Source organism: Lepeophtheirus salmonis, chromosome 9 (assembly GCF_016086655.4).
Source record: "Lepeophtheirus salmonis chromosome 9, UVic_Lsal_1.4, whole genome shotgun sequence".
Taxonomy (NCBI): Eukaryota; Metazoa; Arthropoda; class Copepoda; order Siphonostomatoida; family Caligidae; genus Lepeophtheirus; species Lepeophtheirus salmonis.
This window is the reverse complement of record NC_052139.2, coordinates 8,584,243-8,599,157: the sequence shown is the minus strand read 5'-3', so window position 1 is coordinate 8,599,157 and position 14,915 is coordinate 8,584,243. Positions and strand designations below refer to the sequence as shown.

General features: G+C 31.1%; 1 protein-coding gene across 5 annotated transcripts in view; it reads right to left on the bottom strand.

Annotated features, from left to right (window-relative positions):
• LOC121124700 (uncharacterized) overlaps positions 1 to 14,915 on the bottom strand; it is an 80,765-nt gene that overhangs the window by 53,908 nt on the left and 11,942 nt on the right. For all 5 annotated transcript variants that reach the window (XM_040719877.2, XM_071891186.1, XM_040719878.2 and 2 more), the window contains exon 2: positions 1,069 to 1,265. In XM_040719877.2, coding sequence (XP_040575811.1) covers positions 1,069 to 1,107 — 39 coding nt within the window. In that variant the 5' untranslated portion in view covers positions 1,108 to 1,265. The remainder of the gene's footprint in view (positions 1 to 1,068; positions 1,266 to 14,915) is intronic.

Below are 14,915 nucleotides of genomic sequence, written 5' to 3'. Positions count from 1 at the left end.
AATACCAGACTGGGTTATCAATCCATTACTAGAAGTCAGTAGTGAGGAAACAAGAGAGGTAGAAGAAGAATTAGTTTCAATCAAAAACGACATTGATCTAAGTCCAAAGTTCAAGATATCCTATCAAGATTTTTGGCTATAAAAAAAAATATCTGAGCTCTATCCAGTATTATGGAACAAGGTCAAGATATATTTGATTGCTTTTCCAACGTCATATCTGGTAGAACGGGCCTTCAGTGCAGTTACTATGCTTCTTTCCAAACAAAGGAACAAACTTAGAATTACCGAAAGTGGGGATCTACGTCTTCTTCTAGGTGAGTTTCAACCTGATGTGGATAAACTAATATCCTTACACCAAGTACACCCATCCCATTAGAAGGAATTGTGAAAAACTAAAGTTAATTTAAAAAAAAAAAATATTTGGCGTATAATTCATAAATTTGTTGTTTTAATTTTTGAAGAAAAGGTTATATGTGCAGGGGCGTAGCTGAAACGGAAAATCGGGGAATTTACATAAAAAAAAATCAGTAATAAGAAATTAAAATTCAATGGATTGAAGAAAAAAAAAGAAGAATATGTAATTAAGATAAATTTTTATAGAAAAAAAAAATATATAGGATTTCTTTAATAAAAAAAAGGTCATTCGATGTGTGAGAAATAATCAAGCCAAAGCCCCCAAAAAAAAAAAAAAGGGGGCGCTACAAGTTTATTTGGAAGCCAAGGGGGCGCCAGCATGAAAAAGTTTGGGAAACCCTGCTGTAGACGGACGTACAATAAAAGACATGAATGATATTCCAATGATATCAACAATCACAAACAAAAACAAAATCAATTAGAAATGTATCAATTTATATATATTATGCCTTTTTTGTGTTAGGATATTAATTAAGACAAATATATATCCCTACACTCTTTTATCCTTGAGCTCACCATGCACCAAAAAATATATACTTTCCTTTATTTAGAAAGCATCGAAATGAGTGCGGTACTCTAAAGAAAAAAACTGGGCTCGAGGTACCACGCCTAAAAGACATAAAGTATGGGTGAAATAAAAATCGGGGCACTCACCCACGTCATTAAAGGCCCATCCTTAAAATCCTCCATCATTTTCTAAAAGTTTTTCTTCTTTTTCTTAGAAAAAAAAAATTGCAAATCAGTCAAACTGAGCAGGGTAGGTGTTGTATTTTCGCTTCCATTTGTTGAACTTTATAATATGCTCTATGAATATCCCTCCTCAAGTATTAACAACGGATTTTTGAGACGACCTGAAATATGAATAGTAAAATAATAATTAAAAATACATCTAACATTGATCAATTAAGTATTAAACGATAGAATAAGGATAATTTTCAAATATGCAAATTAGGCCGGTTTGATTTTCAACTTTATTTCGAATTTCGTTTACGGCTAGTGGGGAAAAGTTGTCATATGATTTGAAAATGACCTATCCAAAATATAATTTTTCTACGATGTCATCTTATGTTAGCTCATCCTGTTCAAAGTTTGAAAGGATACAAAAGTTCTTCATTTTACCAATAGGATTAAAAGAAAGCATTAATTAATCATTTTTTAACAGTTTTTATGAGCTAAAAAGATGTCTCTCAAAAGAATTTAATTCAAAATAACTAAAAATTTCCTCTTAGTATCTACATTGACTAAGTAGAGTGTTTGCCTTTTTTTATAATTTGATCGAGATGTGCAGGACAATACAATTTTACAGGTCATTTTCATACCACATGAAAACTTGAAAATCAAACCGCTCTGATGTACAGATAATAAAAAATAAAAGTTAATATATTAAAAACGCCATTTTTGTTTTTGTTTTTTTACGTCATAACTGCAAAGGATTTTTTTAAAAGAAAATAAGTATTGAATAGATAACAAGAATAAAGGAACTTATAAATTCCCAAAAGATATAAAATATATAGGACATACAGATAACATCATTTGATATTCATAGAAAAATACATATTCCTATTTCAAGGCTATAAAAAACGATAAATATTCGCAGATGTTAAAAAACATTTATTCGGATTTTGAGCATGCTTTGAATCAGAGTTATAATCTGTATATAAATAATAGAGTTTGTCTGTCCTTCATGGATGTCCATGCCATTGGGCCAAGGAAGCTGAAATTTTGCAAAGTTAGGGGTTATTGAAGGGGGGATTATTCCATATCCTAAATAGAAAGACTGTTTTTGGGGCTCAAGGAGAATAGATAGGGGTTGAGTTATAAATCACAAATTGATTTAAATATTAAGAAAAAATAACGTTGACCATTCTCAATGTTATTTCTCGCTCCATCCTTGACCCGAGGAACACCGGATAACCATCTGCTAGTGTAAACTAAAGTAACGTGTTTAATAAAATAGAACATGAGCCAAATAGGATAAATAGAGGAGAATACCCGATTTTTTCCATTGTAATAATCAATGTACAGCATGGAAATAACGAAATAATAATATACGTTCATATATATTTTATTGTCCAATATATAATAAAACTAAGCAAGAGAGGTATAATTTTTTGATAGACTGTAAGATTTAAGTGCTTTTATTTGTTGCTCCTACTTTACTATTTACCATAATATTAATAAAAAATGGTTTTAATTATTATAGAACTTGATTTTTTAGGCCCCCAAAAAGGACAACATCCCGTGAAAGAGCTCTGCATTACTCCATAACTAACAAGACAGCCTTCGTAAATACATCTTCTAACTGAATTTACAAGATTAATTCTAGAAAAGGAAGAAAAAGTAAATAATTACATATGAGAAAATGATATTTATATTATATGATATGTACTCATAAAAAGCATCATCTTACGTGATAAAAAGATATCACTAGGACCATGCATCTCCTAGAGCTAACAGGCGCATTTCGATTCTTTGTTTCAATGCTTTAACCTAAACTATTTACAATTCACTATTGTTGTATTTCAATCTGAAAATCCTAGATCAATCTAAGACCATTATAATTTGGACGAACTTCAGTCTGTTCCGGTATTGTAGTAAAATTTGGGTTCTGATCCTTTCCCACATCATTCATTGTTTAGAAAAGATTGTGAGGGGGAAAACAATCTTTAAAGAACAAGATTTGTGGTGCGTCAACATAAAAACAATCTTGAACAAAAATCAAGAAAAGAAGATAATCCCAATTAATTTTTTTTACTTCATATATATAAATAAAAGATAAATTTGAATTCAAATTTCTGGTACGAGTTAAGATACCCAAGAATTTTAGCTATATTTTTGAACCTACATTTTATTAAAGGAACTTATATTGCCCCTCCCCCCATATGGCCTTTCAAATAAAATCTAAGTTATCATTATCCATTTGTGACAATCAGTGTGGTCTACTTTAAGGGCAATTTACGGCACACCCAAAGGTTGATAAGAACAATTTGTGGGTAGAAATCAATTGCTGAAGAATACAAATGTCAATTTTGAGAAAAATCATTCAGCTTGTTTGTATGTTAACATGTCATATTTCGGCCTTTAATTTGATTTTTAGTCCACGGTTTGAACTTCCGTCTGAAAAAGAGAAAAAAAAAAAAAAAACACGACACCATCGGACAGAGTCTAAACACTACTTCTCACTACATAAATTATGTGATTCATTGGTACTTTGAAAGATCATAAATTGACATTAGTACTAATAATTATTGTTTAGATAAATATATGGAAAGAGAGGGAGGTGTATTGGATTAACTTCCTGTCCGTCGGATTGTGATGATATATGGGTTATATACATATATTTTAATTATAGACAAGGACATGATCAAAGGACTTTTTCAGTTCTTACAATAATTATAATCATTTTTCTGTACGAGTAACAAATGTTACAGAATCTTAAACGTATGAAATACATACATAATATTATGTATACTATAATATATAACGGCTGTGTAATGCATGGCGATTATAAAGCAATTACTTTGTCTTTGGTATATAAATAAACAGGATCACTCGGCCATGGTTTTTATTTTCTCTCTTCATATAGACATGACTTAAATAATTAGATTAACTTCCAGTAGCACCTCTCTCTCTCTCGCTTCATGTGCGATAAATTAATTACAACAAACATATAATTTATCAATAGAAAAAGCGTTGTTTCTTTTCTACAAATGTTTTAATTCATTAGTCGTTGGTCTTAATAATCAACTAATTAAGAGTTGTTTGTAGGTTGTAAAAGCATCATTACTAGAGATGTAAATATAAATATATAAACAAAGTATACATGTTTCTAAGAGGAAATAGGAATGTTTATATTAATTATTCTTTACTATTTTGAAAGTTATAACGTATCAGCGAACAGCGAGCACTGTAAGTTATAGTTACAGGGGCGTCCGCAGGCCTATATTTTGGGAAGGGCTTGGTTTTTGGAATTTTCGTACCAAAAATTTGAAAAATTAATTTTTTTGAAAATAAATCAAGTTATTCACAGAGACCTGATTTTTTTTCTTAAAAAATCCACAGCTGTTAACAAAAAATTTGAAAAATTAATTTCAAACATTAAACTTTTTGTAGATTTAAAAAAAAAATCAATAGCCACTCATAGAAGGTTTAATTTTTTCGAAAAAAATTTGAAAAAATAACTTCAATTTCAAATATTTAATTTTCTAGTAAAAAGTAAAAATTTCTTAATTTGTCTAGTTTTTTTTGTTTTTTTTGGTTATCTGTAATTATTCATCTTTTATCGACAAAATTACAAACAAAATACATAGAGTCAAATCTCAAAATCAATCCTTTTCATAAACAATTATAACTTCAACTAGGTTTAAATTTTCATATATCCTTCTCAGTTCTCTTTATTTTTTACTAACGGTAGTACCCAGCATGTCAAAACAACAATGAATAGTGATGGAAATCGTAGGAATAATAAAAAGTAACCGAAAATAAACATGATCACCCTGACAATTTAATGAATATTTTGGCGGAGATCAGCTACAGTCAGTTGTGACCAGTGAGGAGGGACAGAAGGAAATAAAAAAGGACTTGGACAAAATAATTACTACACAGCAAATCCTCAGAGATCTCCCATTCTACTCTGAGTCCAACAAGGACTTGCAATTATAACTCCACTACAAATCCTCAAAGTTACTCTCCATCTTTTATGAGCACACCCAAATATTTAATCCGGTTTTGAATATAATTAAATATAATAGAAAAAATAAGGTCATTCTTCAGATTACAGATTCTAAAAAAGCTTGCCAGCAAAAAAAACCAAACTATTTACATCAGTAATTATAATTAAGCTGTGACAAGGAAGTGCAAGCGATATAAATAAGGACATTAGCTGGAATTACTCATATGTTAATCCCCAATTCTATTCTCAGTCCAACAAGTATTTACAAGTATTACAGCTCGGCAACAAATCCTCAAGGTTACACTGTCTTTTATGAGCACATACGAATGATCAATCAGTTTTTGAATATAATTTCATCTCTTTAAAATATGAAGTTCACTACTCAGGAATAAAATAATAATAACAGCTAATCAAAAAAAAAATCTTTCTACAGATTACCAATTCCAAAAACAAAACAAAAACGGGCCAGCTGAAAAATACACAGGATTTACGTCACTATCTATATATATAAAGCAACACTTATTTCTTAATATAATATACACGCTCGATGCTACATGTATACACCTGCAAGATTTCATTAATATGACTGCATTGCTGTTTCGTGATCAAAAATGACGTTTTACATGCATACATATATACTTTGCTTTATTAATATATGTATATATATAAGATGAAACAGGGAAATCGCAAATCATTCAATTATTAATAAAAAATTGTACAATATTTGTCACTATATTAAACCAAATAGTAATAAATTTAAAGAGTACAATTTTCGACTCAGTATAATATTTGGGAAGGCACAAGATGGATAAAAATAGACAATTTCCACTTGAAAATATCTTTTTTTTTTTCAAATTAAAATGACTTGAGACAGTTTTTGATTCTCTTCAGCAGTTTTGTTTACGACTAAATAACATATAAAAATCTGGTTAGGTTCAATTTTTTTTGATTAAATGCTTTCTAAAAAGTCAATTTACAATATATGATAAAATATCTCATTGACACTAATCGTATCTATATACATGAAGATTACAATATTACATATTTTGTTTAGATTATTTCAGGTGTTAAACAACGATTTTGCAAGGGCTTTTCTATACCTACATTACAAACTTATATAAATGTAGCAAGCCTATAGCAAAACAACTTTTAGATAAACATACCAAATGAGCTCATGGAACTGAATGGACCCACAACAAAAGCAAGTTATCCTCCCACTAGGCAATATATAAGTAGGGATGTACATCGTAAGCATTTTCGGTGCGAACAAGGAAAATGAATCCAAAATTAGCAATGTAATGCTTACAATTTGTAAAATGATTGATAAGAGGACGTTAGTGTTCTGTCGGGGCTTATTTAGGAATTAGACATCCAGTCCCACTTATCAGTCCTTAAAGAATACAAAATCGATCACTCGTGACGTCTTTGAAGGTTTTTCCCCTTCAATTTTACAATTACATTGTCATATAATAAAACAAATTTTATACTTAAGTAAGAATATCATAGGTTCGTTTGATATTGCATTATAATGAAAAATGAATATTTTTTGGAAGATATGTGCAATTTTCTTAATATATCTCTTATTTGGCTTCATAAATCATCGATATTTATATGAAAAATTCCAAAGACCCGTCCTAAGACTGTACTGGACCGAAAAAATGACGACCGACATTACATTAGATGACTTTTCATTAAATTAGCTATGAGTTGCTGTGAAATAAACACATCCATATCCAGTAAGGTTATTATAGACAGGAATTACTCAGTTTTCGATTCTATATTCTTCTCTGAGTTCAACAGGGACTTCCATTACAAATCTTCAGCGTTGCTCTCCGTCAATCATACACACACAAACACGTCATTAAACTTAGTAAATATCTTTCTTCTCAAGAATGAAAGCATAATCATAACATCTTTAGAAAATATAAAAACACTCTTCAGGTTGGCGACAACAACCAAACTCATACACTAAAAAATGAACACTAGACGTTGTTATGTTGAGTGGGTTGGCTTTTTTTTTTAGAGAGATATCGGGAACTTCATCTTTAAAAGTTATGAAACCCTTGCTGATCCCATCCGCATCATTTTACTTAATTTCACTATTATAGAGGCTTTGAAAAAATCTTAATATTTAATAATTTTTGCCCTACATATTTCTTGAATACATTTTAATTCAAATAATTTAATTGAAATTTAAAAGTTTACTTGAAAAATTGCCGTAAGCTTGAGCTCACAATTTAACATATGTATTTTATGATGAAATCCTCTCTTTGCTTTGCGTATCTTTTTTAATAGAACCTTCTAACGCCTCATAATTTGTGTAGCAACTTGTCACATAATAACAAAAACGTTAATTTCCCACACCAAAAAGTCCTAACTTTCAATTCAAGATTACCTTTCTTATGTTTCGAAGAATGTCTGCTAAATTAAATGTGTGGGATATAGCCGTGAGAAAGAGTGGAGTTATATGAGTTTTTAACAATAAAAAATGGGTAGTAATTTTTATAAAATTTGGAAAAATGAAAGGTACTTTAGATGAGGTCGCATCACATAATATTTATTAAAAACATCTAAAGATAAATATTATTTTATTCTTAAGTAAAGAACAGTTAAGTATTGAGTAACTACGAGTGAGTATGCCCGTGACAAACAAAGAGTAACACAAATTATTTGTTGTCAAGTTACCATTTATAATATTAAAGCAAAGTTTGTATTTTTGTCGACGCCTAAAAACTCCGTGCAATATTTGGTACAGCAGTGATTTACATTAAAACTTGCTTGACTATCCGGAACAAGCAAAATTGGTCTGTGAGACAGGTTAATAGTGTGATGATGCAAACTAAGTTCTGCTTCGTTTAAACAAATTTACATCAAAGGCCATTATTTTCCTGTTAATAACTTAACAAATAGCAAAATCAGTTAATTATGCATTGATAGTTGTCTTAACAACATTTTATGGATTAAAACCTGTAAGACAGGTTAGGAAAAAAACTAATGTTAAGGCCTGTATTTTATCGCTAGTATTTAATAGAATAAATTATATAATTCAATTAAATGATCGTATTTACCATTATTTGGTTTAATAAACCATCGAAATACTCACTAAGTATTACTTAGTAAGAATTCAAGGACCGACAGTGAAGGATCGATTCTAAGACCCATCCGATTAAAATGAAAAAATATGAAAAGATTGGGAGTCACTGATATTAGTCGTAAACGTAGAAATATGTATCTTGTATCTTTGATATAAAGTTAAATAAGAGAAAAATGGAAACTCTTAACTTATTGACTTCAAACTTTGATGTAAAAAAAAGGGGAAATAATATTTCAATTTTCATAAGTTTAATAATGAAAAAGTTATATAATCATTTTCTTCATCTCAACAAGATTGGATGGATAAAGAATTGATGTTTTTTTTATTCTACCTTGTATCTAACTCTAATAGTAGGCAGAACAGCCTGCGACTACAAAAAGGAGAATAGTATATCATAAAATAAAATAAAAACACAAAGAACTTGAATATATGAAAAATAAAGAAAGAAAGAAGTCATTGAATGGGTGAAACAAGGGAGGATTTGAAAGGTATTATTAGTATTATCAGAGGGGTTTTAAGGGAATGCTATAATTAAATTAAAACTCGTTAACTTCTTCTTCAAAAAAGAAATAAAAAATTAAGTATGGTACTAAATGAAACTAATAAAAGTCATTAGAGCCAATATCTTTAAGCAAATTATGCATTTTGAAGAGAGAGAAATGGGTAGGTATGAAATGCTCAACCCCCATAACTCCATATCTCCCCTAATTACTATATGTACATAATTGGAATATTCTTTTGAAAAAATGTGAAAAATAAAACAATATCTCTTCGAACCTGGACTACAAATGGATGTGTACGATACTCAAGATGTTGCTGTAAACCAGTGGTTCTCAAACTATCAGAGAATATCAAATTTAATAGAGTTGGATAATTTTTTAGAAAATTCTGTAAAATATCTTCTATTTATCGACTACTAGCGGAGTGCCGGTTAAAAAATAAATTTTTATTTAATAATATAGAAATCAACTCCCTAAGAAATACTCAATTTTTCATGCGCACACTCAGTCGTAACTACTCAATACAATAAGACTTAGTTCAATTCATTTGACGTGTTCTATCCTCAAGAATGAAAGTATAGTGGGATGAATGATAAATACTTTCGTCTTTAGAGCATTTACTAATAAAAACAAGCAAAATTCATTATGACATACAAGCATTATATTTTATTCAAATCATAACATAAACGCACATGAATTATGAATGATATACACTGGAGATCAATAACAAAAACAAAGAGATACAGACACACGCCTGCAAATTTCATTAATACGAGATATATATGATTTACATCAGGGAGCACAATATATGTACAGTGCAACCTATATAGACTTTCGATGCTATAAGCACCACCAGTAATATTGCATTAATAAAACTACATAGTAATTTCTTGGATCAAAAACTGTCCATGATATAGATCATGGAGCAGTATATTCAGAGCATCCGACGATTTCTTCAAATATATACAGACAGGAAGACAAACTTTGGTTCATGAATATAGATATCAGTGATTGTAGGTGAATTTTAAGACGTTTTTGAGAACAAATATTCTAAAAAAAGTTTGTGCGTTAAGTTTTCAAGAGCGAACCCAAAAATTTGTTTCGTGCAATGTCCGATTTTTTGAAAATTAAGAGGGTTTGGGGGGTCGTTCTTTGGAATTATATATATATATATTTTCGACGGCCAACGAACGTTCCTCACTACTCCAACAATCAGGACTAAGACCTTTTATTTGTTGATCCTATTTTGACATTTATCAGTTCACCCTTTTCCTTTATATTAATTAATAAAATTTGGTTGTTTAAAGCTCCAAATTGGCCAACATCAACAATGCTGACGTCACGTAAAAACGCTCAATTGGGGAAACAATCGATATTTAAACATCCCAAGCAGGTACAATATGAAATACCACTTTTCATTCCAATGACCCCTATTAAAAGACATAATGATGCTACAACACAGAAACGCTCCTTCTTAATAGCAAATCATATAAACACTGAATATCATCTCATTTTGTTTTCAACAAACAAAACCGTGGACAACAAAATATACAACAAACGATACTTACGCCACACAGCATCATTAATCTTCAAGATACTTTCTTCTGAATATAATAGTAAGAGTCATAATGTTTGAAAGGAAGGCAGGTCCATCATTAAGTGAGGATCCACAGATCATTACTCATCACTTTAAGACTCTTGTCACATTTTCATGAGATTGTAAGACTATAAACTTATAGACTTGAAGAATAGAATATTATGTATTTCCCCCTCCTTCCTTTGTTTTCTTCCGATTCAATGTAGGTCCATTAAATTTAAACAATCATCAATAATAATACACCCATTCGGAAAAATAAAAACATATGCGATATGTATAATGTACAACATGAATATAAGAAAGTAAAGTATAGTACTGTGTGCGACAAAAATATCTTTACACTTTTAATCTAGAACTATTTCAGCAACCAGTTGTAATAGGGTATGCCAATAAAATGAAAATAACTAATATGATGTTTGGGCTATCTTAATCATCGATGTAGCCCCCCCCCCTTGGCAGCAAGGACGGCTTCCAGACGGTCACGGAAGGCCTTGCACCCATTACGGATGTAGTCCTCAGACATGGCATCCCAATGTTGGTTGATATGCACCCAAAAAGTAGAGTCCAATGTGTTAGCATCTGGTGAGTAAGGGGGCTACATTTCTTTGGCCGGAAGGGCAAGTTGTCCTCCAAACACTTGTGGGTCTTTTTAGACGTATGTGCAGACGCACCATCCTGCTGGAACGCCACGTTCATGTCCGGGAAGTTGGTTTGGACTCACGGTAACAACTTCTCCTCCAACTTCCTCGTGCAGCGTCCAAAAGTGTCCGTACCGAAATTCGTTAGTCACGTTCAGATGGCATTTCCTCGGCTTCTAAGACACTTAGGAAGATCTAGTTTTTTAATTTTTTAGTATTCGACCAGAAAATTTTTTTACCACATTCATGAAAACCTTGATTTATGTAGCAAAAACGAAGTGTTGAGATTTTTTCACCGCACCCGGTACATAGATAAAAGACGACGTCGGCATCTATGTTTCGGTCTGAAAATCTGAGACCGGTCTGAAACCGTTATAATTTTTAGTTGTGTTGTGTCGATCTTTATTTAGGACTAACGACTGGAGTTTCGGTCCAGCCCAATTCAGTCTTGCATATCAATCCTAAAACTGATAAAGTTACTCAACTTTTTTTTTTTTTTTTATAAAAGCAGTTTTAGTACTGACAGTCAAAAGGACGGACAGTCTTGAGAAACTGTGTATTAAAAATACACAATATCCCTCATAGGTACCTACTGGATATGAAGAATCCATATTTTTCCCTGACTAACTTATTTTCAATAAAGAATGCCGCAGTTAACTGCGCGCAACAGTCAATTAAGTTACTTTCTTTCACGGACACATAATCATCTTACTAATCAATTTACATACTTCAAGGTCAAATACAATCATGAACAACCACGAGAATGTAATATTTTAGTACTAAGGTTTCAATGTAATCAACGTACATCATATTAGGTTGAGTCATAAATAATTTGCGAGTACCATATCTTTTTCATAATAACGCTAAATTAAAAATTATGTCCTCATCGTTTTTCTCACGCCCTTAGCCGTAAGAAGGTATTGATTGTTTGATTTAGGTATTAAGTGCCCAGGTACATGTCTGTCTAATGTATTAGTTAGCAATTTCCTCGGGGCACCATGGAAAATCTTTGTTTTCGCAGCTATGTTAACTTCCGCTGGAAGATGGAAAATCAGTCTCAGAGATCTACATCGAACTCTCGAGGTCCTGAGCCAGAACACTCTCCAAACGACAGACTGTTTTAAACTGGACTAGTGCTAGGGAGGATGTCCCTTTCACTCTGGAGAAGAAGGATCCTTCAGACCGTCCCGGAGCCTCAAAGACATCATCCTTATTTGTGACCTCATCCAATGCAACCCTCGGCTGAGCAACCAAATTATATGACTCAGCTTTTTTAATATAATTTTTATATATTAATTATCTAATAATATTCATGTGAGATCAAATGACAATCCAACGGCTTAGAGAGCAACAAAATGCATTTCATTCAAAATAACATGTACAACTTTGCTGTAGTAGTACACGACTTGCTACATGATCCGAATTACCAATTAAGCTGCATATTATAATGAATTATCAATCATAAATCAACTCTTTCCACGAATGTACGTAAGTATTCCATATATTGAAAACATATACAATTATTTTTAGCTATAAAAAATAACTCGGGGGGATGAAAAACTAACAATGAGAAAAATATTTCAGCAATAGCATTAAAAATAATGTTGAAAAATTGACTTTTCTCTTGAAGAAGTTCATAAAAATATATACATAAATAAATTAAGCAGTTGATAAATGGATTAATATTTGCACGACTTCATAAATCATCATCATCATCAAAGGAACTTATTTCTCCTCACTCACTAACTTAATTATTCCGTAAATAATTACATTAATACATAATATATGAACAGATCATATTAAAGATAAATGATGTTGAAATAAGAAAAGTACCTACTAACTACAAATTCATCAAGAGAAAAACCATATAGACTTCTGCCATTGAAAACAAGACATAGGCATGTTCAAGTTTTATTTCTGAAAGTAGGGGAGCTACACTAACTAAGCTTTACACAGATGTTGGCACAAGTGTTGCCACTTCTAATCTTCAATATATTCAATAATGAGATTGATGTGCCGCCGGAAGCTTGGTCATAAACTAACTGAGGCTCATGGAATTCTAATGCTCATCAACAGAAGCCTTGAGAGTTTCGAGATTCGGTGCCCTTTTCCGACTGGACCTGGCCTCCACATGCAGCCAAAGAATAAGTTGAGCGTCTTGGCATCAGGTGAACATGGAGGTCGCATGATTTTTGAGCCAGAACTATATATGTTGTTAGCTAAAGGAGTTCATTCATAGGGTTGCTGAATAAATATATTGGTTAAGTTCCGATTATTTAAATTTTACAGTATTAAAATGACTAGATTAAAAATTGGGGAAATATACGATTAAGATAACATTTGACTATCACATAACAAGTATCTTGTATGCCATACATTATTTTAAATAATATATGATGAATAAAAGGTTTTTATTGGCTAAAGATACTAAAAAAAAAATAATAATAAAAAGATGACTGAAAAATAATTTCTCCCATTTGACGGGTTTTAGTACAAAAAAAAAAAAAAAAAAAAGTCCCTGTACAACGTGTATTTCATATAATATAGATTTTTCTTTGCTATTCAAAAACCGTGATAAGTTTTTGTGCAGGGAGAGAAGAATATTGACCCGTGAACGGGGCAGTCTAATGATCAATTGTAAAAATATATACATACGGAAAGTACCTTCTTCTTCCAGAGGAGGGAGGAAGGAATTTATTTTAATACATTTGTAAGATTTTTTTTTTTAGTGCCTTTCTCTTTCATGCTTTTTCCCCTTCCCTTTTACTGCTTATATATAATTTATTTCTCTTATGGAAGAAAGTATAAGAAACTGTCCTAACGTATACAGAGACCCACTCTCTCCTTCCCCCTAAATATATAGTATGTACAGACTGTATTTAGAGTTGTTAGAAATGTCTTCATCCAAGTATACAAGTACAGATATTCTATTATTGTACATTACATATACATCTACTCGGTAAAATCCTCTTCTTTTACTAAACAAAATATAGTCTTATTTATTACAAAAAACATTCACACTCCATTTAAGATGAAGAAGGATTAATTTTTACTATTTAATCGTCCATTCTATACTCATTCAAACATATTATCCTTAGATAATATGTAAGTAACATAATTTTTCGGGGTTTTACATCCACTACAAATTCACGGTAGATATATCGCATTTAATTATTGCAATATATAAAAGCTACAAATCAAATTATACATTATGGAAGATTCATTTGAAATAAAGCCTTGAACCAATTTGTGTACTGGTACAAATGATGCCCATATAATCTATTATAACACAACAACAAAAGAATATCCTCTACCGTAGAAAGCATGGATATATTTTCTATCTTCGACGACTAGCTTAGGATTTATTTTTTCTTCCTGATATATGAAATAAATTACTTAAATTTGACAATATATATTATTATTTACCATCTTTTCCAGTATTTACAGAAAAAGAAAACAACAACTGGTACTTACAAGTGTTAGGTGTCTCTCAGAGACTGTAATAATTTTTGTATTGGAAGAATCTTGTAGTAAAACTCGGTCTACTACACAATCCATTTTGAACAGATACAGAAAATTGTATGTGAATTAAAAAGAAAAAGATTCTCTCGCCTTTGAAAATTGACAGCAAGTTCTTGAAGCCCTTGGAAGTATTTCAGCAAAGCTAATTTGTCATTTTTACCAGAAATTATTACAAATCTTGAAACAGAAGGAATACTTAGTTATGATTCTTATAATTTATGGAAAAAAAGAGGGAAAAATAACTTCTTTCCTTGCCATAAATCTGGATCATTGATGCAAAAGGTTGGACGTGTAATCATCAGTGGCGGTGATGATGAGATACCTCAGTCTAATAAGACTCCTGAAATCTCGCCAACTTCAAATTCGCTCCAACTACTAATGTGAACGCTTAAAGGTCTTAAATATGTTTAAAACTATCAATACTGAACGAATGGAAAATCTCACAGAAGCAAATCCTTCTAAAATCGTGATTTGTAGA